General features: G+C 45.5%; 1 protein-coding gene across 4 annotated transcripts in view; it reads left to right on the top strand.

Moving 5' to 3' along the window:
* olgc3 (membrane guanylyl cyclase) overlaps positions 1-23,729 on the top strand; it is a 138,411-nt gene that overhangs the window by 35,752 nt on the left and 78,930 nt on the right. For 2 of the 4 annotated variants that reach the window (NM_001137655.1, XM_078930220.1), the window contains 8 exon segments: positions 1,506-1,736; positions 11,112-11,267; positions 12,476-12,618; positions 12,839-12,994; positions 13,237-13,386; positions 15,241-15,460; positions 23,182-23,257; positions 23,355-23,439. In NM_001137655.1, coding sequence (NP_001131127.1) covers positions 1,506-1,736; positions 11,112-11,267; positions 12,476-12,618; positions 12,839-12,994; positions 13,237-13,386; positions 15,241-15,460; positions 23,182-23,257; positions 23,355-23,439 — 1,217 coding nt within the window. 4 annotated transcript variants of the gene reach the window in all.

Raw genomic sequence — 23,729 nt, 5'->3', positions numbered from 1 at the left:
CCAAACCGGGGAAGGCCTCCACCTTACACACAAGACTGACGTCTGGGTCCTCAGTGCTGGTAACAAAACAAAACAGGGTCAATAAAAAGTTGGGGACAACAATTAAATACTTCGTCTAAAAACAAACTAATAACAACGGGTCCCAGCAGTTCGGTGACCCAGAACCAACCCTAAAAATACAAGATTAAAATAAAACACCAGTTGGCTACTCAGGCGGGGGTCAGCCGTTCACTCGGATGCTGCACCGTGCCGTGAGTGCCGCTCATCTTTGCTTTGGGGTAGATGAGGGGAGTCCAGGCCCTAAAATGTCCCGATCGCCTCCCTGGCGAATTTCCGTCGGCGGGCACTCCAGACAAACCCTCCTTGAATTCCAAACCGGATCCCTTTCCACGCAAGATCAATAAAAGGTTCTGATAAAATCAGTATAAAAGCCACGTATAACAAAACAGCGTATAAAAAACAGCAGCTGTTCCACTCTTGGGAGCGTTAGAAAGTCCCTGGTAGAACAGAGAAAAAAATAAACATTAACATAAACATTAACGCTTAAAATTATCAGCTTTAGGCAAACGCAAGGCTTGTTGAGCGATGCCAGCTTACCAAGGCTCCTTCTGTTCAGCACCTGGTAATCAAAAAGCACTAAGCCGCGCTATCCGCAGAGCTGCAAGAGCTCACCCTTTGGCCGCGAGTATCCGGCGCTGAAACCAGTATAAAATCATGAAAGCCGACGACACACTGTCAACAGGCTACCACCGCTACCTTACCAGTGAGGCCAAACCGGATGTATACAATTGGAAGTGGGCGGTCCCAGTGGCCAAATGCTGCACACCCTGCCAGTGACCGCCTAAGGTTTTTTATAGTGCCCCAAGAGGCCACCGCCCGTAATTACTCTCCGAGCCACACCTGAGCCAATTGATCCTACCACACCATCATAAAATTAATCTCTATGCAGATGACATATTTTATTAATATGTTTTTTACAAACAATATGTTAACAAAATTGTGAAAATTATTAATAAATTCTTCCGTCTCAGACTTTATCCAATAGAACCAGTTTATTTTATCAACAATAATGCAAACACTTTCCATACCAGTTAATGAAAAAATCATCAAATAGCTTGGTAGTCATTTCTGCTCTAGTTTATCAGAACTGGTGCAGCTGAAGGCCTATAAGACAATGGAGCTTCCTTGTCCAGATAAATGAAGGTTAAATAGAATTCCAATCCCTCCCCATGAATATCACAGAAAACCAATTGTCTTACAAGTTTATATGAGTTTTTAGAAAGCCCATCAGATAAAATTTGCAAAAAGTCCATTTTATCCTTCCTAAAATGTTTTATGCTATGTATTCATTCTGAATAAATGATAGTCTCTACAGTTTATACCAAGGAATAATATCAAACTAAACAACAGAATTACGATTGTTTACAGTAGGACTAACTTTAAAGTTTAGGATAATGTTTTTGTTTGTCTCTGAGTTTCATTTGAACCCTTTTTGTTTTTTCCAGCTCTTACTGAACTAGGAGAGATGGAGGGATATGGCCATGCCTACATTGGACCATTTAACCCAGCCCTCTGTCATGCTGCTTCTCTAATGGCTCAGCATTGGGATGCAGGACTTGCATCTCCAGGATGTCTGGATCCAGTTTGGCTAAACCTTCCTCCAATCACCCCACCCAGCAAAGTCCTGTTCACGGTTCTCAGGTTCTTTCGCTGGGCGCATGTTGCTGTTGTTTCTGGTAAGTACGTTTACATCAGTCATTATCAAAAACGAATTTAAAACTCATAGAGGATCAGCTCTACTACATCAGACAAGACCCAAAGTGTAGGCTGTGTAAAGAGGCGCCTGAAACAATCCAGCACATAACTGCAGGGTGTAAGATGCTGGCAGGTAAAGCATACATGGAGCGCCACAATCAAGTGCCTGGAATAATATACAGGAACATGTGTGCAGAATATGGACTGGAAACCCCAAGGTCAAAATGGGAAACACTTCCGAAGGTGGTAAAGAATGAGAGGGCAAAGATCCTGTGGGACTTCCAGATCCAGACTGATGGGATGGTGATGGAGAACCAACCAGACATTGTAGTGGTGGATAAAGAACAGAGGAAAGCCGTTGTGGTGGATATGGCAGTGCCAAGCGATGGGAACATCAGGAAGAAGGAACATGAGAAACTGGAGAAATAGCAGGGACTCAGACAAGAACTGGAGAAAGCTTTGAAAGTGAAGGTGACAGTGGTGCCTGTGGTAATTGGAGCTCTGGGGGCAGTAACCTGGAGGCAGTAACCAGGGGCAGTAACCTGGAGGATAAGAGGAGTGACTACAACAGATACCTGGAGGACAGGAGGAGGGACTACTAAAGATACCTGGAAAGACCTCAGTCCTCTCAGTCCAGAAAAGAACAGGAACAGCTAAGATTCAACCACAACACCAAGTACAAAGGCTAATTAAATGAACACTTACAATTGGTTTACACTTCAGTGGGGATCTTGGACATGCTTGGCTATAACTAATACCCACCATGGAAGCAACAGTAGAGATTAAAACCAAGGCAGCTCGGAGAGAAGTAAGTCTGACAGAGGTCCAGAGAGCAGTAGTGAAAAAGTAAGTGCCCTTCCCAAAAAATCAGCCATGTGCCCATACTTGAAGCACTGGGCACCACCAAGCAAAGGCTTCCTGACTTAACCAGCCGCCTCAAGAACTACACAAATGACAAGTCAGATGAACAGAATACCTGCAGCCTAACCTTGGAATGTGCATCCTCAGTGTAAAAACAGAAGAGCAGACCCCCCAAGATTGGAAATTGAACAGCAACAGAACAGTATCAGGGACAAGAAGGCAGCAAATTCCAGCAACAGAAGATTCTATAAACATAAATATTTACACCACATTGATGAACCTGCTACCTCAAAAAGGATAATTTTTCTGTCTTTTTAAACGTTTTTATTGCCTTAAGGTGCCGAATTACAGGCAATTAACAACAACAAACAGCAAACAAAAATGTGTGTTGAGATTGGGCTAGTCCCAACAAGTACAAAAGACAAAATACTCCATCAAGTTGACCAGTCTTAACTTTTGTGTTCATTGAGTGATAGTTGGTGGGCTGGGTTTAAATCTGTTTAGGGTGATGGTCATTCTTGCAACCAACAATAAAACTATCAGGTGCATGAGTGAATGGATCCCAGAAAAGCAAACTAGTCTGAATTGGTAGTGTTATAACATTTATGAATTAGAGACCAGTCCTGTCTGGACTATGACTCCTTTGTCCACTAGTGGGTGTCAGGCACACTAGAAAAGGACAGCAAATATATTTCCGCATTGAGAGGAGTTGGAGAAAACCAAAGTATCTTTGTGTCACTCTCTATCGTGGTGAGGGAGGGAAAGATCTTCTGGCACTGATCAGCAGGGCAGTGCCTGCTATAAATACAAACACACAGGCGAGGCCCATGAGGAAGATTACCTGGGCGTACCAGCTGGTATGAGGAGAGGCGTGCCCATGACTAAAATATGCATTATATAACCATGATATGTGGTGGGTGACTACTCAGAGGATCCATGAGGATCTTTCCTCTTTTTATTATTCTCCCAGAATTATCTTATTTTATACTTTATTTTTAGGCAATCCCCAAAGACTCGTGTGGTCACCAACCAGGCCACAGTTTCTCCAGCATCTGTCTGACGTACTATTTTTAAACATCATTGATCTCAAGGAGGTTTCTAAAACCTTAGACATTTAGGGCCCCTTGGTTGGGAGGGTGAGGGGACATACTGTGAGTAATGCGGAGATGTCCCCTTAGTGCCCTACCCGCCAATTTTAACTGCACCCCCTTTAGTACACACCTTAGTACAAGTGGCTGCCTGGAGTGCGGAGCGGGTCTCCCTTGGGGGGTCCTGGCTCGTACCTGGGGTTGGGGCGGGGGGGTGCCCGGAACTCCTGGGTGGTGATGGGGTGCTCGTCTGGGGCTGTGGGCGCCCTTCTCCGGTGGGGCCCTGCGTTGGGCTCTCCCGGCGCGGCGGGGGGCTGCTCTCCTGGTTGGGCTGGGGCGGCACTCTCTTTCCCTCCGTGCCTCCCTGCTCTCTGGCTCTGGGGACGTCATGGCGGTCCTGCTGGCCCTGGCCTGGGTGGCGGATTTGGTCGCCCGGGGGGGCGGTTGCTCCCTGCCTGCTCCCGTGTGGCGTTGGGGGGATTCCGGCTGCCGCTGCTGCTGCGGCGGGGGTCTTGGTGTGGGGGTGGCTGGGCACTCTCCTTCCCTCTTTACACATTCCTCCATCCATTTTAGAAAGACATAAACACTCACCTGAACACAGGTGCTAGCTCACCTTTGCACTAATGGTTTGCATGATTGAATGAATGAAAGATTTCACACTAGTTTTTTTTTTTTTTTTTTTTTTTTTTTTTTTTTTAAACTTGTCCTGTCCAACAGCTAGGCAAACAGATGAGAGCTGAGGGCCTCTTGTGTTGGACATATTTTATTTTAACAAGAGGGGTTATTCATCTTCAGACAAACCAAAGGTATGTCTGAATAAACCCCTTTTGTAATTGAGGCCAAAATTTATTAATTTCAATCATGTTTGAAAATCTTTGGTGTTGGACCGGACGGAAAAGGAAAGAGGGGAAGAAGAGAGAGGGACGTTAGAGAGAGGGGGGGGTAGGAGGGTGATAATAGGAGGGGAAGGGGGGTAAGACCATGAAGCAGCATAGAGCAGACAGGTTTACTGGTTGTTTATCGTTACGGTACGGTTCAAATGTAGTACAAAAAGGGCGGGGCCTGTTCACACACACTCAAATATTATCAACACACCTGCTAGCCGCAAAAATTTCCACATGTCAACATGCACACAAGACAGATAGTGTTCACGAACGCATACCTATGCCTTTAAACCAACTAGTGTGAAATCTTTCATTCATTCAATCATGCAAACTATTAGTGCAAAGGTGAGCTAACACCTGTGCTCAGGTGAGTGTTTATGTTCTTCTAAAATGGATGGTGGAATGTGAAAAGAAGGAGGAGGAGCGCCCAGCCACCCCCACACCCATATCCCCGCCGCAGCAGCAGCGGCAGCCGGAATTCCCCCAACGCCACACGGGAACAGGCAGGGAACAACCGCCCCCCGGGCGACCAAGACCGCCACCCAGGCCAGGGCCAGCCGGACCGCCGCGAGGCCCCCAGAGCCAGAGAGCAGGGAGGCGCAGAGGGAAAGAGAGCGCCGCCCCAGCCCAGCCAGGAAAGCAGCCCCCCGCCGCGCCGGAAGAGCCCAACGCAGGGCCCCACCGGAGAGGGACGCCCACAGCCCCAGACGAGCACCCCACCACCACCCAGGAGTTCCGGGCATCCCCCCGCCCCGACCCCAGGTACGAGCCAGGACCCCCCAAGGGAGACCCGCTCCGCACTCCAGGCAGCCACCCACCCGGCCCACGGTTGGTCCAGGTAGGAGCAAGGCAGGGGCCCGCCGCCCCCGCCCAGGAGGGGGGAACCCCGGGGAAAAAAGGGTGGCCCACAAGGGATGTTATAAATATGGCCCGACCAGGCTCGGCCATGTTGGAAGTTTGGCGGGGCCCAGCGCCCAGGGGCAAGGACCAGGACCCACCCCCCAGGGACACGAACACCCCCGGCTCAGGTGTAATATGAACCCCCCCACCGTGCGGAGAGAGCACCGCCGGGCCCAGGGAGCCGGCACCCAAGGGACACGGCCGCCATCGCCAAGGGGCCCGCACCCCCCACCAGGGAAGGGGTAGGGGACAGATGGACCCAGGTCCCACCTTCCTTGTAAAATGTATGTGCGTGTATGGGTGTTTGAGAGGGTGTTTGTGTGCATGTGTGTGTGTTTATGTTTGAATGTATATATTGAAGGGGGAGGGGTGTGTGTACTAAGGGGGGTGCAGTTAAAATTGGCGAGTACACACTAGTTGGTTTTAAGGCATAAGTAGGCGTGTGTAAACACTATCTGTTTTGTGTACATGTTGCTGCAAAAATGTTGTGTACATTTTTGCAGCTAGCAGGTGTGTTGATAACATTTGATTGTGTGTGTGGACAGGCCCCGCCCTTTTTGTACTACATTCGAACCTTACCGTAATGATAAACAACCAGTAAACCTGTCTGCTCTATGGTGCTTTATGGTCTTATCTCCTCCCCTCCTACTATCACCTTCCACCCCCCCCCCCCCCCCTCTCTAACATCCCTCTCTCTTCTTCCCTTCTTTCCTTTTCCGTCCGGTCCAACACCAAAGATTTTCAGAGATGATTGAAATTAATAAAGTTTGGCCTCAATTCCAAAAGGGGTTTATTCAGTCATGCCTTTGGTTTGTCTGAAGATTAATAACCCCTCTTGTTAAAATACAATATGTCCAACACAAAAGGCCCTCAGCTTTCATCTGCCAGCCTAGCTGCTGGAAAAAAAAAAGGAGGGTTCTAAAAATTTTTGTTTTCCAGTCCAACTACTTCCAAAGTTGACTTCCAGTTCCTTTATGACAGTTCTTGCACACATTTTCCCACAGTCATCTCAAGCCCCCACTGGTATTTGACATGATCGTAAGGTTGCAGGTTCGATTCCCGCCTTGCACGCCCATGAGTCGAAGTGTCCTTGGGCAAGACACTGAACCCCCACCTTGCCTCTGGTGGTAGGCGGGCGCCTGTGTTTGGCAGCGGAGCCGCCACCAGTGTGTGAATGTGTGAGTGAATGTGTGTGTGACTGGGTGAATGGGTCTGTGACTGTAAAGCACTTTGTCCTTGTAGGAAGAAAGGCGCTATATAAGTATACGCCATTTAGTTTTTAATCATTACAGATACTCATATTTTTGCTGGAGCTGGATTTCAGATAAACTAACAAAAGAAGATTCAGTGTTACTAGGTTCCCTCCTGATCATATCCCGGTCAGGATGTTAAGTCCAGGAAGTGAACTGTGTTCAATTGATAACCATTGAGGTTTCTGGTCCTTAGTGACCCAGATTCAAGGTTTTATTGCTGTTTGCACATGCAGTACATTGGAATTTTTCTTTGGCATATCTCATGTCAGGGTAAATAAGAAAGGACAAAAAATTAGAAAAATAAATAGAATAAAGTTAAAAGTTAAAAGTAGACAACAAAAGTAAAGGTATAAAAAAATAAATATGAATATTGCAGCGTCCCAATCTGTTTAGAAGAATCTTTGCACATGTGGAGTTATTGTTTCTCTGGATGGCATGTCGTATGATTCAGTCCAGTCTTCCCTTTCTGATGTCCTCTGCCAGCATTCTGATTGCTGTTGGGAAGAAGCTGTTGTGGGAGCGTGTGTAACTGTATCCTTATGAGTAAATGTAACGTTTTTATTAATCAAAACTGCAACCCCTCTTTGTTTGGAGTTGAAACTGGCAGAATACATAACTGGATACTGGGAACAGCACAGGAGATGACCAGCTGATAAAGATAAATGGGTCTCCTGCAGCAGAGCTATATCTGCTTTAAGATCATCCAGGTGATTTAACACTTTCAATCTCTTTGGTCCAGAGCCAAGTCCATGCACATTCCAGCTAACGATGTTAAGACTGTTCATAGCTGTTCTAACCGGGAGAGTGCAAGGCTAAATAGTGCGTGTGCCCGTCCGTGTGCGCGTGCACGCTGTGCGTACCTGCTACACTGACAAGCGCTGTGCGTTGTGGGTGAACGTGTCTTGGCTGTGAGCTGCATGTTACGTGTGTCCTGTGTGAGCCTAAGTGAGGTTTTTGCAGTTTATCAACGTGTATGTGCTGGATCGCGTGTGCATGCTCTTATGCGCGCTAGTATGCGCGCTAGTATGCGCGCGCGCCCGTTGCGTGCATAAATAAATACTTACCGTGGTTGCGTTGACTTTACCTGATTCACATATGAGGACATGGGAAGGGGGGGGGACAAGAGAAAAGAGAGAGGGAAAGAGAAAGAACAAAAAACAAAAACAACGAAACAACAACAGAAACATGAATGTGAGAGAAAGAAAAAACACTTTTCCTGAGAGGTGTGGATTATTGATGATCCGATTATTTCCTATTCAATTAAATAAGTTTGCGGGTTTCTTCTGGGCAGCGCAGATGTCAGTGCGCCTCTGAAAGCCTTCAGCACAGCCAGGGTGTTACCTCTGGGTCCCGGAACAGCTTGCCATTCACAAAAAGTTTATCAACGGCAACCACCGCACGGGCTCCAGCAGACAGGTGCTTCCTCCTCAGCGGGAAGATGATTTTCCGCCGGCGGAGGATCTCGCCTGGAAACTGATCATTCACGCTGTAATGTGTGTCTTTCAGCTCTCGCCCTCTGCTCTTTACCTGCATCTTTTGTTTATAATGTTCAAATTTAGCAACAATAGGACGGGGACGCTGATTGTCCGGCCTTTTCCCTCCGAGCCGGTGAACCCTGTGGAAGGAGATCTTCTGGACTTCTTCCTTGGGGAGCTTCAGGTGGACCTCTATGAAGGACTTAACAATGTTCTCCGGGACTTCCCCTGCCTCTTCTGGAATCTCTGCGAACACTAGATTGTCCCTCATGCTCCTCGACTGAAGATCCAGGAGGGTTTCCTTGATGGATCGGTTTTCCTCAGAGAGACGGGTGGTGTCATTGCCCAGAGTCTTGGCGGTCTCTCTGAGGGCCTGGTTCTCCGCTGCGAGCTCCTGCACCTGCTGTTGGCTGAACTCCAGAGACTCTCGCAGACCTTGGAATTCCTTATGGAGGATCTCCAGCAGATTTAAACGGCAATCAAGGCTGGAGAGCTTTTTATCAATTGAATCCAGGATGTCACTCATGTTGCTGCCTGGGGAGGAGGCAGACCCCGGGGAGTCTTCGGGGCGGCCTCGTTTGGTGGACGGAGTGGCGGTGTTGGATTTCCTCATGAGGCAGGTATTGAAACACTCGTCGATGTAATTCTCCAGATCCTCCAGATCCTCCAGGTCGTCCAGGCTGACAAATGCTTGACAAACTTTTTAAGATTTTTATTTTTTAACTTATTGGATTATTTAAATATGGCGGTGTAATGAGATAAAACAAAAATGTTTGTTCACAACTTACGCGCCGCCAAGTTAACTCACCACACTCCTCCCGTCGGCTCTCGCGATACTACTTATAGTGAGTTTTATTTTGGGTTCCCTGCTTGGCAGCGCTCTCTGTTAAATAATATACCCCTTGTCTTGGAACCACGTGCCTCTTGTTTCTGCATTTTGTGTCCTTAATGGTCACTAGCCCTCTTTCCTGAAAGTGAGTTTCTTAACAGTAGGTGTGTCTGTCAAGGCCTGGTGCTGTCCAGTTTTTATGCCTAAGGCTATGTCTGCATCTGTGATGGCCTCTGGATTCCGTTCAAAAAAGGTTCCTGTGCTTCCCTCAGAGACAACAGCCATGAGCATTGGAGGATTTCATGTCAACACCTGCAATTCAGGTCATCTGCAGATGCTTTTTTTTGAGGACTATAATGTTGCTGAATCCTAACAGGCAGGTGGTGTTGTTTATGAAACAGAGCTGCTAAATTCCTGAAAGATAGGAGCTACAGCAGAGTAAGAACAGTCTTATTCTAACTTCATCTTTAAAGTCCTGATTAAATTCCAATTCAATTTTATCTGTGTAGCCCAAAATCACAACAGTCGTCTTGATGGTCTTCGTATCGGTAATTGAAAAAGTAAAACATAAAATCGAAAGGATCATGAATACATAGAATTCAATAGGAAAATACTAAAATGAACTAAACAGACTAAATTCAACTGGACATCCCTGCCCTTAGACCCTCCTTCTTGGTACGGAAGAACTCCTAAAAAAAGGGATTCCAGAAAAAAAGCAGAAACCTCAGAGTTGCCCACATGAAATCGGGATCCTCCCCCAGGACGGACAGGCAATGGACCAGAATTCTGAGAGAGAATTATCTTATCAAACACTACAACTACATATTTAAAGTCCAGGAGATGAGCTTCATCCAGACAGAGTTGGGGGACGGCTGGGGACCCGAGACAAGCCAGAGACGAGGTACACGATCAGGTACAGGAGCACGGATGAGCCAACTGGAATCTGGAAGCACTCCCACTCCCCCGGAGGGGAGAGGGACAGTACATGAATCACAGCACCAAACAGAGGCATGGAGAACTAAATGATGAATAATAATCAAGAATAGAGGAGAGAAGGAGGGTAGAGGTAGATGAGAAAAGAGGACAGAACCCCAGAGCACCATAGTTACCCCAGCTTCAACTTCTAGCAGCTAACAACTTTAAACTCAAGTTTAATTTAAGGAAATTAACATTACGTTAAATAATCTCTGAATACTAACTAGTCTGACAATAATCCTGTCCACAGAGGAATGTTTTCAGTCTAGCTTTGAATGTAGAAACTGAGTCGGCCTCTCTTCCATGAGCTGGGAGTTTATTCCATAAGACAGGGGCTTGGTGGCTAAACGCTCTACCTCCAACCGTACTTTGACTAATTCTAGGAACCACAAGCAGTCCTGCATTTAGTGAGTGAAGTGTTCTGATTGGATGGTAAGGGACTATGAGGTCCTTAATATAGGACGGGGCCATTCCATGTAAGGCCTTATAGGTTAACAGGAGGATCTTGAACTTGATTCTGGAATCAACTGGGATCCAGTGAAGTGAAACTAACACAGGAGTGATGTGATCTCTTCTGCTGGTTCCAGCTAACAATCTAGCAGCTGCGTTCTGAACAAGCTGGAGACTTCTTAAGGAACTCTTAGGACACGCTGCTAACAAGGAGTTACAGTAATCCAGCCTCGACGTAACAAATGCATGGATGAGTTTTTCAGCATCACTCTTAGAAAGTAGATTTCTGATCTTAGCAATATTCCACAGGGGAAAAAAGGCAGTTCTACACGCCTGAGATATATGAGCCTTAAATGATAAATCGTGGTCAAATAAAACCCCAAGGTTTCTAACTGTGGAATTGGGGGCTATACTTACACCATCCAGGGAGACTATCTGAGCAGACAGAGCACCTCTGAGGTTTTTAGGACCAAGTATAATGACCTCAGTTTGTGACGGCTCTCATTATGTCAACGTGAGGCTGTAAACATGCAGTCTGAAAATCTTTTTTACTGCTCCTCTGGATGTTTTCTCATGAAAGACTCACACAGACCTGGGCCATCATCTGATCATACTAAATCTTTACTGTCTTTTGATTTTAGCTCCCACTGACCTCTGGGAGAGCACTGCACAGGAGGTGGCCTCCTCCCTTCGTGCCATGGGACTGCCAGTTGGTCCTGTGGTTTCCATGGAGACCAACAGCAAGGATGGGGCTCAGGAAGCACTGTATCAAGTCAAAACAGCTGATAAGGTCAATGGTAAGAGCTAAATCTGGAACTACACCAAATGCGAATAAATGAGTACCCAGAAAAGCAGAAAAAACAGTTCAAGAGCACACAGGAAGTAGGTTTAACTGTAAAAAAATGAAGCCATGTCAGTAGCATCTGGAGCTAAAGAGTCAACAAAACCTCAAGTGTGGGAAATCTTTTTTGTCAGCTAGAAAACTCACCCATCCCTCCATGCGTCTACCAAACTTGCTCAATCCCTTCCAGGGTCATTGGGTTGTTGGAGCCTATCCCAGCAACTGTTGAGTGAAGGCAGAGTACAACCTGAACAGGTCATCCGTCTGTTCCAGGGACACTCAACTACAAATTACTTATGTAATTTGTTTCTTGGCATGCACATCTCCAAGAACCTGACATGGACACTGAACACCTCCAAACGGGTTAAAAGGGCTCAGGAAGGACATCTGAGGATGTCCTTCCTGAGGAAGCTGAGGAAGGCGGGTCTGGCTCCGGGACTTCTCAGGAAGTTCTACAGGAGCACCGTGGAGAGCCTCCTCTGCCAGGGCTGTACAGCGTGGTACAGCAGCTGCACAGCAGAGGAGAGGAGAAACCTCTCCCGGGTGGTGAAGACAGCGCAGAGGATTGTGGGAGCTGAGCTCCCAGACCTAGACGTTGTCTATAAAGAGCGTTTACAGAGAAGAGCACGGGCCATCAGCACGGACAGTAGCCACCCTGGACATTCCCTGTTTGTGCCGCTGCAATCGGGCAAAAGGTAAAAACAAGGACAAACAGACTGAGACGCAGCTTCTTCCCCAGAGCTGTAGTCTCCATCACCCCCCCGCCTTCCATCTCCCACTGACTTGAATCTTATCCATCACAGACACCCCTCAGAACAACACACTACTATATGTGCAATAAAACTGTTTAATTTATCATGACATTTTTTATTTAAAGCTTCCTAACGTTTTTTACAGATTTCTATATTCCCGTTTTCTTTTATTTATTCTTGATGTTTACTTTCTTTTTTGACTGAGTGCCAATGGAATTTCGCTGTAGAAATACACTGACAATAAAAATCTTTGAATCTTTGAATCTATTTTCCTGTTGAATTCTATGTATTCATGATCCTTTTGATTTATGTTTACTTTACAATTAGCGGTAGAAAGCCCATTGAGACGACTGTTGTTGGGATTTTGGGCTATACAAATAAATTTGAATTTAATATTGTAATTTCCCCCCAGTGATCATCATGTGCATGAGCTCTGTCCTGATTGGTGGAGAGCATCAGAGGGAGCTCCTCCTGACCGCCCTGGATATGGGGATGATCTCTGATGGTTATGTGTTTATTCCGTATGACGCTCTGCTGTATGCTATGCCATATCAGGTAACTGATTACTTTGTTAATGAACACTTTGATGAATATTGTAAATGATTGTATTTCCCTCCATGTATTGAAAAGCTGCCAGAGCTGCTCAAAGACATCAACAATGTCCGATCATCAAAGAAAATGGGCTCATGAAATCTTTGATGCATTGAAATGCATCAAATTCTCCGAAGTCGTGCCCAAAAGTGACTGACTCTTTTGCTCTCCTCTGTTCAAGCAGGACATGACCTTCCACCAGCTGACCAACAGCACACAGCTGCGCCATGCCTACAGCGCCGTCCTGACCGTGACCATGGAGTCTGATCAAAACTTCTACCAAGCCTTTCGTCAGGCTCAGATGAGCAGAGAAATTCGCTCTGCAATCTCTGCTACAGAGGTAACCCATACAGCTTTGTGTGCTGAAGTGTTCACATGTCTTCACAAAAGCTCCTCTGAGAGCTTAGGGGAACATAGTGAACACCTTTAGTGACAGGTACAGACCTGTCACCCACTGAATGGTAATCGGGGAAGCAATCCTTGCTGGAGCCAGATAAAGATAGCACTGGCAGTCTCTTTGATGTCACCATGTACATTTAATCATCAACTGTTTTTTTTGTCATGGGTCTTCTGCATCCTCAGGTGTCTCCAGTGTTTGGGACCATCTTCAACATGGTTTACTTTGTTGCTAAGGCTGTGGAAGAGCGCCGTCTGGCAGGCGGCGGGCATTGGGTGACTGGCAGTCAGCTTTTTCAATCAGATGGAGGCTTTGAGTTCCAAGGCTTCAATCAGGTAAAAACACTTGAACATAAATCTTTTTTAAAAGTCAGACTCTCAAAGAAAGTTTTTTTTTTAATAAAAAAAATGAAGTTTATAATTTTTTCAACAGAACCACATCAGTAAAAGCAAAAAATAAATCTTACCACAAAAATATTCTTTTAAAATTATGCAATCTTGTTGTAAAATAGTCCTACTGTAGTATTACTGAAAGACTAAAGGAATGAAATGTTAAGAAGAAATTAACTTTATTTTGCATTGCCTTTTTTTATCTATTTCTTCCACTGTCTACACCAAAATGATGGAGTATGTTACAAAGCCATCACTACATGTGCACTGCAACCAGGATGGGGTCATTTTAGGTCAAGAAAGCCTGTTTGTAAACTACAAGGCTTTAGTCAATCTCTTAATTCACTCAATAAATCCATTTCCTCGGCGTGGATGTTCAATAAACCTCTAAATTGTCACTTGCTCCTCCATCGTGCAACATTTGTTTTCCTCATTTGATGCAGTGATCTGCAGTGAGAGACACACTCAATAACCGTTTTGTTCTTGGTTCTGAAACACCCAACCAATCCCTGATACTGAGTGTAAAATGTGGATCAAGAGGTTAACCACAGGATTGAGTTGTGGTAACAAAACCCTAAGTCAACCCTAAGTGAACGAGCTCTAAGAGCCACTTACCAATACACCACCAATACCTGTGCAGGGCTTGCTAGACTTGGTCTGGTTAACCTTCAACAATAGTTCTCCTTTTTGATGGGCTCTTCTCACTACTAGGACTGAATCTTCATATATTCATGCCACTTTCTGACTGCTTCTAACGTTTCAAACCTAAATTGACCAATGGTGTCCAGGGTTGTGACATATTAAAACCAAATAAATACAACAGATCCTTCATGATAAAACACAAAGTATTTTTTCAAATCTAATCTTCTGAGTAAAGAATAGGATCAGCAGCTACAATTTGTGTCTCTGCACAAATGAAGGTCCCACAGACCTAAAATCATCTGACAAAGCAACATCAACTGTTGACACTGGTAGAGATGAGGAGGTCTAGAGTGTAAAAGTATCATGTATCATTTTATGACAGTCAAGTCTGTGCAGACAACTGATAGCATCTCATAAAAAGACATAAACGTTGACAGAGTTGGGGTGCCTCATATCTTTTTTTTATAGTCCGGTAGAGAATATCATCTCAATTTTGGATTTTCCACTTCTGGAGATAATGCAGTAATTTTCCTGAAGAAATGGGCTCGATATCTGACCTTCATAGCTTTAAGAATTAACTAAAAATGAGAATGGCTTTTAATGCTCAATAATTGGTGGCTTTTTTATTTTCTTCTTTGTTTTAGTTTTACTGATTTTCTTGTTTATCTATTATGTATTTTATTACTGACTGCTTTTTATCATTTCATGCTGTTTTTGATTTTATTCTTAGTTTGCCTAATTTAAAATGTTCTTCTGTTATTGTGAAGCCCTTTGGTACACCTGAAGGAGTTGCAAAATGCTTTATAAATAAAGATTATTTCGTTCATTCATTCAATTTGGAGTGCTACATACCTAAATGATAAAAACATCCCAAATGATAGCCTGCCAGTAACTGTATTTCATGATGAATGAAAGGCAAATTCGATGGATGGATGAGTGGATGGATGAATGGATGGATGGATGGATTCCTGAGTATATCAGACAGAAACTGAATTTCTAGAGCACATCACTGAAAGTTTTTTTTTCCTTCTGAAGCCTTCAATCTTTATTCTGTTTGTCTGTAACCTAATAGAAAATAGATTTTCATTGTCAAACAAATGACCTGTTTGCAAAAATCTCATGTAACTGCTAGATTTATCTTTGTGTACTTATTTTCAGGTGCTCTACGGGGGCAAAGGTGGGCGTGGCCTTCAGGCCAGGTATGTGGTGCTGGACAGTGAAGGTGATCGGCTTGTGCCTACTCACTCGCTTGCTCCAACACACACGGATGGGACGGTGGGAGGTCTGAGGCCCCTGGGGCGCTCCTTTTTCTTTCCTGGAGGAAAACCATCCAAATCCAGTTTTTGCTGGTTTAGCCCAGAGGAGGCCTGTAGTGGAGGTGTGTTCACTGACATGTTAGATTCTAGAGCTTTCATTAGTTGAGCCTGTAGTTGAGGTGTGTTCACTGACATGTTAGATTCTAGAGCTTTCATTAGTTGAGCCTGTAGTGGAGGTGTGTTAATTGACATGTTAGATTCTAGAGCTTTCATTAGTTGAGCTTGTAGTTGAGGTGTGTTCACTGACATGTTAGATTCTAGAGCTTTCATTAGTTAAGCCTGTGGTGGAGGTGTGTTCACTGACATGTTAGATTCTAGAGCTTTCATTAGTTAAGCTTGTAGTTGAGGTGTGTTCACTGACATGTTAGATTCTAGAGCTTTCATTAGTTAAGCCTGTGGTGGAGGTGCTTCAAGGATGGGAGTCAGTCACTGAAATGTAATCTGCATAATAAGCTTAAGTCTCAATCTTCAAGTCTCAAATAAGTGTAAAGATAATAGCATCAAGAGTTTTTAATATGGAATGGAGAGTGTCAAGGCTTGTGCAAACATGTCTTAAAAATGTTATATCAACAGATATAGATAAAAGTATTCTGGAGGATCGGATTACGGTAGTAAGGGTTAAGTGAAGGGGGGCATTGAAGAGGATGAAGAGTAAAAAGGGACTTGGTCCTAATGATACACCTGTGGAGCTATGGAAGTGTCAAGGAGAGATGGCCGTGGAGTTTTTACTGGGTTGTTCATCTTGATCTTAGGTGGTGAGAAGATGTCTGAGGAATGGAGGAGAAGTGGGATGGTGCCCTTTTTTAAGAATAAGGAGATGTGGAGAGTTGTGATAACGACAGAGGAATAAAGCTGATGAACCAAACAAGGAAGTTATGGCAAAGAGTAGCTGAAGCTAGACGAAGAGCAGTATAAACATTTGTGAGCAGCAGGATGGTTTCATGCCAAGAAAGAGAATTACAGATGTAATCTTTGCTTTGAGGATGTTGATAGAGAAGAACATAGGACAGAGAGAGACACGCTGTCTCTGTTAATCTGGAGAAAGTTTCGGTTTCCAGAGAGGGACTGTGGTATTGTAGGAAGTCTGGAGTGACAGAGAAGTATGTTAGAGCAGTGCATGACATGCATGAGGGCTGTAAGACAGTGGTGAGGTGTGCTGTAGGGGTGACACAGGAGTTCAAGGTGGAGGTGGTATTACATCGGGGATCAGCTCTGAGCCACTTCCTGTTTGCAATGGTGATGGACAGGTTGACAGATTAGGTTAGATAAGAACCACCATGAACTATGATGTTTGCAGATGATATTGTGATTTGCAGTGAGAGCAGAGAACAGATGGAGGAGAAGAAGATATAAAGAAGGTGGAGGATTTGAAGGAACTAGGGTCAACAGTCCAGAGTTATGGAGAGAGTGGAAAAGAAGTGAAGAAGGGTGCAGGCAGGTGGGAATGGGCGGGAAAATGTGTCAGGTGCAATAGAAGAGTTTCAGGTGAACAAAAGGAAAGGTGTAGATTAGTGTGGTGAGAGCAGCCATGTTGTTGGGCCTAGAGACTCTGAGGAAGACAGGAAGCAGAGCTGGAGGTAGCAGAGATCATTTATATTGTTGGTATTACTGCTCCGGCGATATGTAACCCTGGTAACATATTAACTTTTGATCCCATAATGCAGTGTGTCAGTTGCATTAACAACACCAGTGTTGAGGTTGGATGGTTCCCTGCCCATTTGGTCAGTTTTGATTTTAAAATTGCTTCGGGTGTAGGACACAATTTGGGCAGGTTTAGGGTTGGTATGGTGGTTTTTGGTTCCTTATTGAAACACGTCTCATCAGGGACAAGCGCTCAAGGGAGGCAGATGAGACGGTGATTCTCCTGTGAACTATCCTCTGGATGATGAGGAACTAATAATAAAATAAACATGCGTCCACTGATCTGTTCTATAAAAGCTATTTAGATAAAGGCCTTTAAATAATTTTTAATCCTAAAAATTATTTATAAGATAAGATAAGATAAGATAAGATAAGATAAGATAAGATAAGATAAGATAAGATAGGACTTTATTGATCCCCGGGGGGAAATTGGGTTGTCACAGCAGCCAACAACAAGAAAAAAATAGCAGTCGGAAAAGTACGAAAAAACAAGTAGCAATGGGTAAGAATAAAAATAATACAAAGTGGAAGTAAAAGTACAGGTCATAAATAACGGATCAAATAAGGCAATGAATAAATAACAGCAGCGGTTTCAGCAGTCCTAGGCCGTGTTGTTGTACAGTCTGACTGCTGTTGGGATGAAGGACTTCCAGTAATGCTATTTTTTGCACTGGGGGTTCAGCAGTCTACGGCTGAATGAGCTCCTCATGGTCCTCACCGTCACATACAGGGGGTGGGAGGGGTTGTTCCGGATGCTGGACAGCTTGGTCAGCATCCTCCTCTCACCTACAGAGTCCACGGAGTCTAGGGGACAGCCCAGGACAGTGCTAGCTCTTTTGCCCAGCTTGTCCAGCTTCTTTTTGTCCCTTTCATTGATTCCTCCACACCAGCAGACCACAGCATAGAAAGTTGCTGATGTAACGACAGTCTCATAGAAGGTCCTGAGTAGTGGCCTGCACACACCAAAGGACCTCAGTCTCCTCAGGAGGTGGAGGCCCTTCACTGGCCCTTCTTGTGCAGGACCTTTGTGTCGTCTGACCAGTCCAGTTTATTGTTGATGTGAACGCCCAGGTACTTGTACACATCCACCCTCTCTATGTCCAGTCCCTGAATGACCACGGGGGAGACTGAGAAGCCTTTTTCCGGAAGTCGACCACCATCTCTTTCGTTTTGGTGGCATTGATGTGAAGACGATTGAGTTCACACCAGTCCACAAAGTCCTTGATCACCTTCTTATATTCCAGATCGTTTCCCTCTGACACGCGTCCAACGATGGCTGTGTCATCGGAGAACTTCTGGATATGGCAGCTGTTTGAGTCATGGTAGAAGTCTGATGTGTAAAGGGTGAAGAAAAAAGGAGAGAGCACGGTCCCTTGTGGAGCCCCCGTGCTGCAGACCACCTGGGCAGACACACAGTCCTGGAGCCTCACGTACTGTGGTCTGTTGGTGAGGTAGTCAACAATCCACGAGGTCAGCTGGTTGTCAACCCCAGCACCTTCCAGCTTTCCCCTTAGCAGTGATGGTTGAATTGTGTTGAAGGCGCTGGAGAAGTCGAAGAACATGATTCTGACAGTACTTCCATGTTCCTCGAGGTGTAGCAGGGTTCTGTGCATCAAGTAGATGACAGCATCATCCGCTCCAATGCCCGGTTGATATGCAAAACTGCAGGGGGTCAAGCACTAGGCTCACTAGGAGCTGGAGGTGATTCAGGATCAGCCTCTCTAGGGTCTTCATTAGGTGAGACGTTAAAGCCACAGGTCTGTAGTTGTTGGGCTCCCTTGGCTGTGCGGTCTTTGGTACTGGGACCACGCAGGAGGTTTTCCACAGCACAGGGACCCTCCTCATGTCGAGGCTCAGGTTGAACATGTATGCTACAACCAGGCAGAGTTGGTCAGCGCAGTCCCTGAGCAGTCTGGAGCAGATGCCATCTGGACCTGTGGCTTTCCTGGTCTTAATCCTCTGAAGCTCTCTTCTCACCTGATCCTTTGTTATGTTGAGGCTGGGTGTGTGTGTGTGTGGGGGGGGGTTGGGTGGGTGCTGGCAGTTATTCAATGCGAAGTAGGGGATTGGGGGAGGGGGTTGGGGGGGAGTGTTAACGTTGTCCTGGGGATGTTTGGTGGCACAGACGTTGATAGGTAGGTGGGGGGTGGCAGCTGTGATCAGCATATTGGGGATTTCGAATGGTCCGATGATGGCTGGGTAGTTGTGGGGGGAGTGGGCCCTGGATCTTCTTTCTCTTTCGGCTTTTCCCATCAGGGGTCGCCACAGCGAATCATCCTTTTCCACCTCACTCTATCATGAACATCTTCTACCCTAACGTTAGCCAACTTCATGTCCTCTGTTAAGACATCCATATATCTCCTCTTTGGCCGTCCTCTTGCCCTCCGGCCAGGCAGCTCCATCTCCAACATCCTTCTACCAATATATCCACTATCCCTCCTCTGAACATGTCCAAACCATCTCAGTCTGGCTTCTCTGACTTTGTCGCTAACACAGGCAACATGAGCCGTCCCTCTGATGTACTCGTTCCTTATCCTGTCTAACCTGGTCACTCCTAAGGAGAACCTCAACATCTTCATCTCTGCTACCTCCATCTCAGCCTCTTGTCTCTGTCTCACTGCTACCGTCTCTAACCCATAGAGCAGAGCTGGTCTCACCACTGTCTTGTACACCTTTCCTTTGAGTCTTGCTGGCACTCTTCTGTCACACAACACTCCTGACACTTTCCTCCACCCGCTCCAACCTGCCTGCACTCGCCTCTTCACCTCTTTTCCACAATCCCCATCACATCCAGGGAGTGGGCCCTGGATCTAATCTATTAAAAAATGAATTGAGCTCGTTAGCCCACTCTTGATCACCCTGATTGCACCTATTGTCTGTATTGAGTCCAGAGATGGTTTTCAGGCCTCTCCAGACCTCTTTCACATTCTTCTGTTGTAGTTGATTCTCCACCTTTTCTCTGCAATTCTCCTTGCCTTCCTTAATCTTCACTTTAAGTTCCTTCAGCACCCTCCTCAGTTCTTCTTTGTCTCCTGACCTAAAAGCCCTCTTTTTTTGGTTTATCAGGGCTTCAGCTCAGGGGTCACCCATGGTTTATTGTTGGGGAAGCCCCGCACCGTCCTGGTGGGCACAGCGTTCTCCACACAGAAGTTTATGTAGTCTGTGATGCAGTGTGTCGGACTGTCGATGTCCTCATGCGGTCCACACAGCACCTCCCAGTCTGTGGTCTCAAACCAGTCCCTCAGCTCCTCACTGGCCTCTTCTGTCCATCTTCTCACAGATCTTGTAGTTGGAGGTTGTTGTTTCACCACGGGTTTATAGACAGGTAAAATGTGAACCAGGTTGTGATCTGAGCAACCTAGTGGCGGGAGGTGGGAGCAGCTGTAGGCATCCTTCACATTTGCATACAGTAGGTCCAGTGTCTTGTTGTTTCTGGTGTGGCACGTAACATACTGGGTGAAATTTGGGAGAGTGGAGGACAGTGAAGCATGATTAAAGTCTCCGGATATGAGAAAAAAAGAGTGGGGGTGTGCTGTCTGCAGCTGAGAGTGCACAGGCCACCTCTGCGTTAGCAGATGGGGGGATATACACAGTTATCGCCATAACATGCGAGAACTCACGCAGCAGGTAATATGGCCAAAGTCCGACAGCCAGCAGCTCAATATCCCGCGTACAGAGTCTCTCTTTGACACTGATGTGTCTCGGGTTGCACCATTTGTCCTTCACAAACATCGCTAACCCACCTCCTTTCCTCTTGCCGCTCTCTCTAGCTGTCCGATCCGCTCTCACAAGGTGAAATCCGTTCAGAGACATGTTCGTCAGAGGAAAGATCATTCAGCCATGTCTCTGTGAAGCACAAGATGCCGCTCTCCCGATACTTTCTGTGTAGTCGAGTTAGCCCTGTTAGCTCCTCCAGCTTGTTAGGGAGAGATCTCACGTTTCCCATAACAACAGACAGCAGGCATGGTTTATACCGACTTCTCCTCTCTCGGCGCATAACTCCTGCTCTGCATCCTGTTCTTCTTTTCCTCCTGATCTCGGCGGGGATGTCTGGTCTGTCCAAGTAGTGCAGCCCGCTGTTGTGGTACACGAGCAGCTGTTTACGTGTGTAAACAATGGAGCCGCAGCTGTCGGGTCCCCCGATGTCAATAGAAGCAGTCCAGCGAGAAAAAAGAGCCAAAAAACTAGTCTTGCAAATTGCACATCCATGGTTGGGTACTTTTACTGACGTAAAGAAATGGAAGAAGTATATATGTACAAAAGTAGAAGCAAGAAGTAGTAAGAATAGTCCAAAAACACACGAAAAAAACACGACAGAGAGGGAGCTGCTGTGACAGGCTGCCGCTCCGGGCGGCACCAGAAGAATTTACAGCGCAGGTTGCAAGGTGAAATTGGAGGTGAAAATGGAGCGCAGCTTCGATTGAGCAATCCCTAATAAACTGTGTTAATTACGTGTTTTAAGTTTAGTATATGCTAATGATGTCTTTAAAAAGGATTATACATCTTATTTTCTGCGTTTCCATCTTTTGTCTTTACTTTCCATTAAATATCTATTATTTCACGTTTGTCTGTAGGTTCTTTGGTGTTTGTAACTGACATATAGCTGCATTTGAAAGACAGACAGTGATGCAGGCAATAAAACAGCTTAGCTTTTTAGATATTAATAAATAAACAATAATCATTTGTTTATGAATGTTTTTTGGGAGGATTTTTACTGTTGGTATTGCCCAGGTTGAAAAGTTCATTAGGGGTGTCTTATAATGAACCTTTTGGACATGTTTTCAGTTCAACAGAACCCTTCTTTATCTGCTGAGGACATTGTGTTGTTTTGCATCCATTTTCAGTGTTAATGTACAGATGCTGCAGGAGGTCCTGTGGTGTGGTTTGAGTGTCAGCCTGGGCACAGTTCTCTGGTATTAGCATATTTTTGGGAGACGTTTTGAGGTGGCCCAGCAGCATCAGAACATCAAAATCTGAACGTATTGACATTTTCACCTCAAGGTGCAATGTTTCCAGAGTTTGAATATCTGAACTTTGGTGAATTTGTAGATCATATGAAGCAATCAGACGTGGCACGTCTGGTTGAGGAGTTTGGAAGGGCGTGCGACAGAAGGAAGTTGAGAGTGAATGTGGAAAAGAGTAAGGTGATGAGGTGTACGAGGTTAAAGGGTGAACGTAGATTGAATGTGGCATTAAATGGGGAGTTGTTTGAAGAGGTAGAGTGTTTTCAGTATTTGGGGTCGTGTGTCTGTGTGGATGGTGGAATAGGGGGAGAGGTAGAGTTTAGAATGAATGAAGTACGAAAGATATGGGGGGGAATGAAGAGAGTGTTTGAATGTAGGTCAATGGAAAAGCATGCAAAAAGGAGATTGTATGAGGGTGTGGTGGTGCCTGCAGCGTTATATGGGGCTGAAACATGGAGTCTAAAAGCGGCGGAAAAGAGGAAGCTGAATGTAGTTGAGATGAGATGTTTGAGGAGTATGTGTGGTGTGACGCGTATGGATCGTGTAAGAAATGAAGTTATCCGAGAGAGAACTGATGTGATGCGAGAGTTGGCCTATAGAGCAGAGCAAAAGGCACTGGGATGGTTTGGGCATGTTGAAAGAATGGAAAGGGAGCGATTGGTGAAAAAGGTATATGAATCTGATGTGAGTGGAGTGAGAATGAGAGGAAGACCGCGAATGGGATGGAGAGAGGGGGTAAGGAGAGCGCTGAATGCAAGAGGGATGACTGTGGTGCAGGGGAGAGAGGCTGCTCAGGACAGGGATGGGTGGAGAGAGTTTGTGTATGGATGAATGGAGGGGTGTGGTAGAGGTCTGGTCTTGGGATGAAGCGGAAAGGGGAAACCAGCCTTGGCTGAGGCCCTGCTGTGGAGGTGCCCACACTGGAGTGTGCAGCTGACCCTGGTGCAATGTGGTGTGGCTTAGACCAGGCCTTAGACCAGTCACACACACACGCAAACACTGAAGGAGGAGGGTGTGGGTAAGAGAAGGAGGGAGGTAAGAATGTGTGCCCTGTCTAGGCTACCCCACCTTGGTGGGACACAGCCTGGGTATATAGATAGATAGATTGATAGATAGATGAACCAATCAGAATCCCTGCTTTAGTTTTCAGCATTTGCTTGTGTTTTGTTCCTCCGCAGGTTTGGATGCTGTCAGCCTATTCTTCATCTTACTGCTGTTGTGTGCTGTGATTGCAGCTTCCTTCTTTTGGATCAGGTAATGCAGAAAAAAACTACAACAGTACGTAAACTGTGGTGATACTCTGGATTTTCCCATAATGATTTTTTAAAAACACAACTGTTTCTTAATGCAGGAAGTATAAGAAATCAGCAAACTTGGCCAAACTGATCCTGACTTTGGACGACATTGTCTTCATCGACACTCAAGTCAGCAGGAAGGTCAGAAAGCTGTGGTGTTCCAATACTTAGTGGTTGTACAAGTTAATATCTAAGGTAGTAACTCCCTTAGTCCAGGTTTAATAGCAGTATAGTGTTTGTTAGGAGAAAATGGGACAATGAGAGGATTGATGGAATCAGAAATAAGTAAAGCATGAGTTGAAGGTGCCAAAGGTCAAACCAAGAATGTATGAGGAACCAGGATTTATGAAGAACCAAGGATGTTTGACTTTGATGTTTTGTTACGTCCACAAACTTACAAGTCTAGGGCTAGGGTGTACGCAACATAAACA

Source organism: Oryzias latipes, chromosome 2 (assembly GCF_053564925.1).
Source record: "Oryzias latipes strain Hd-rR chromosome 2, Olatipes_Hd-rR_3.1".
NCBI lineage: Eukaryota > Metazoa > Chordata > Actinopteri > Beloniformes > Adrianichthyidae > Oryzias > Oryzias latipes.
Note: the sequence above shows the minus strand (reverse complement) of the source record. Positions and strands in the feature narration are given on the sequence as shown.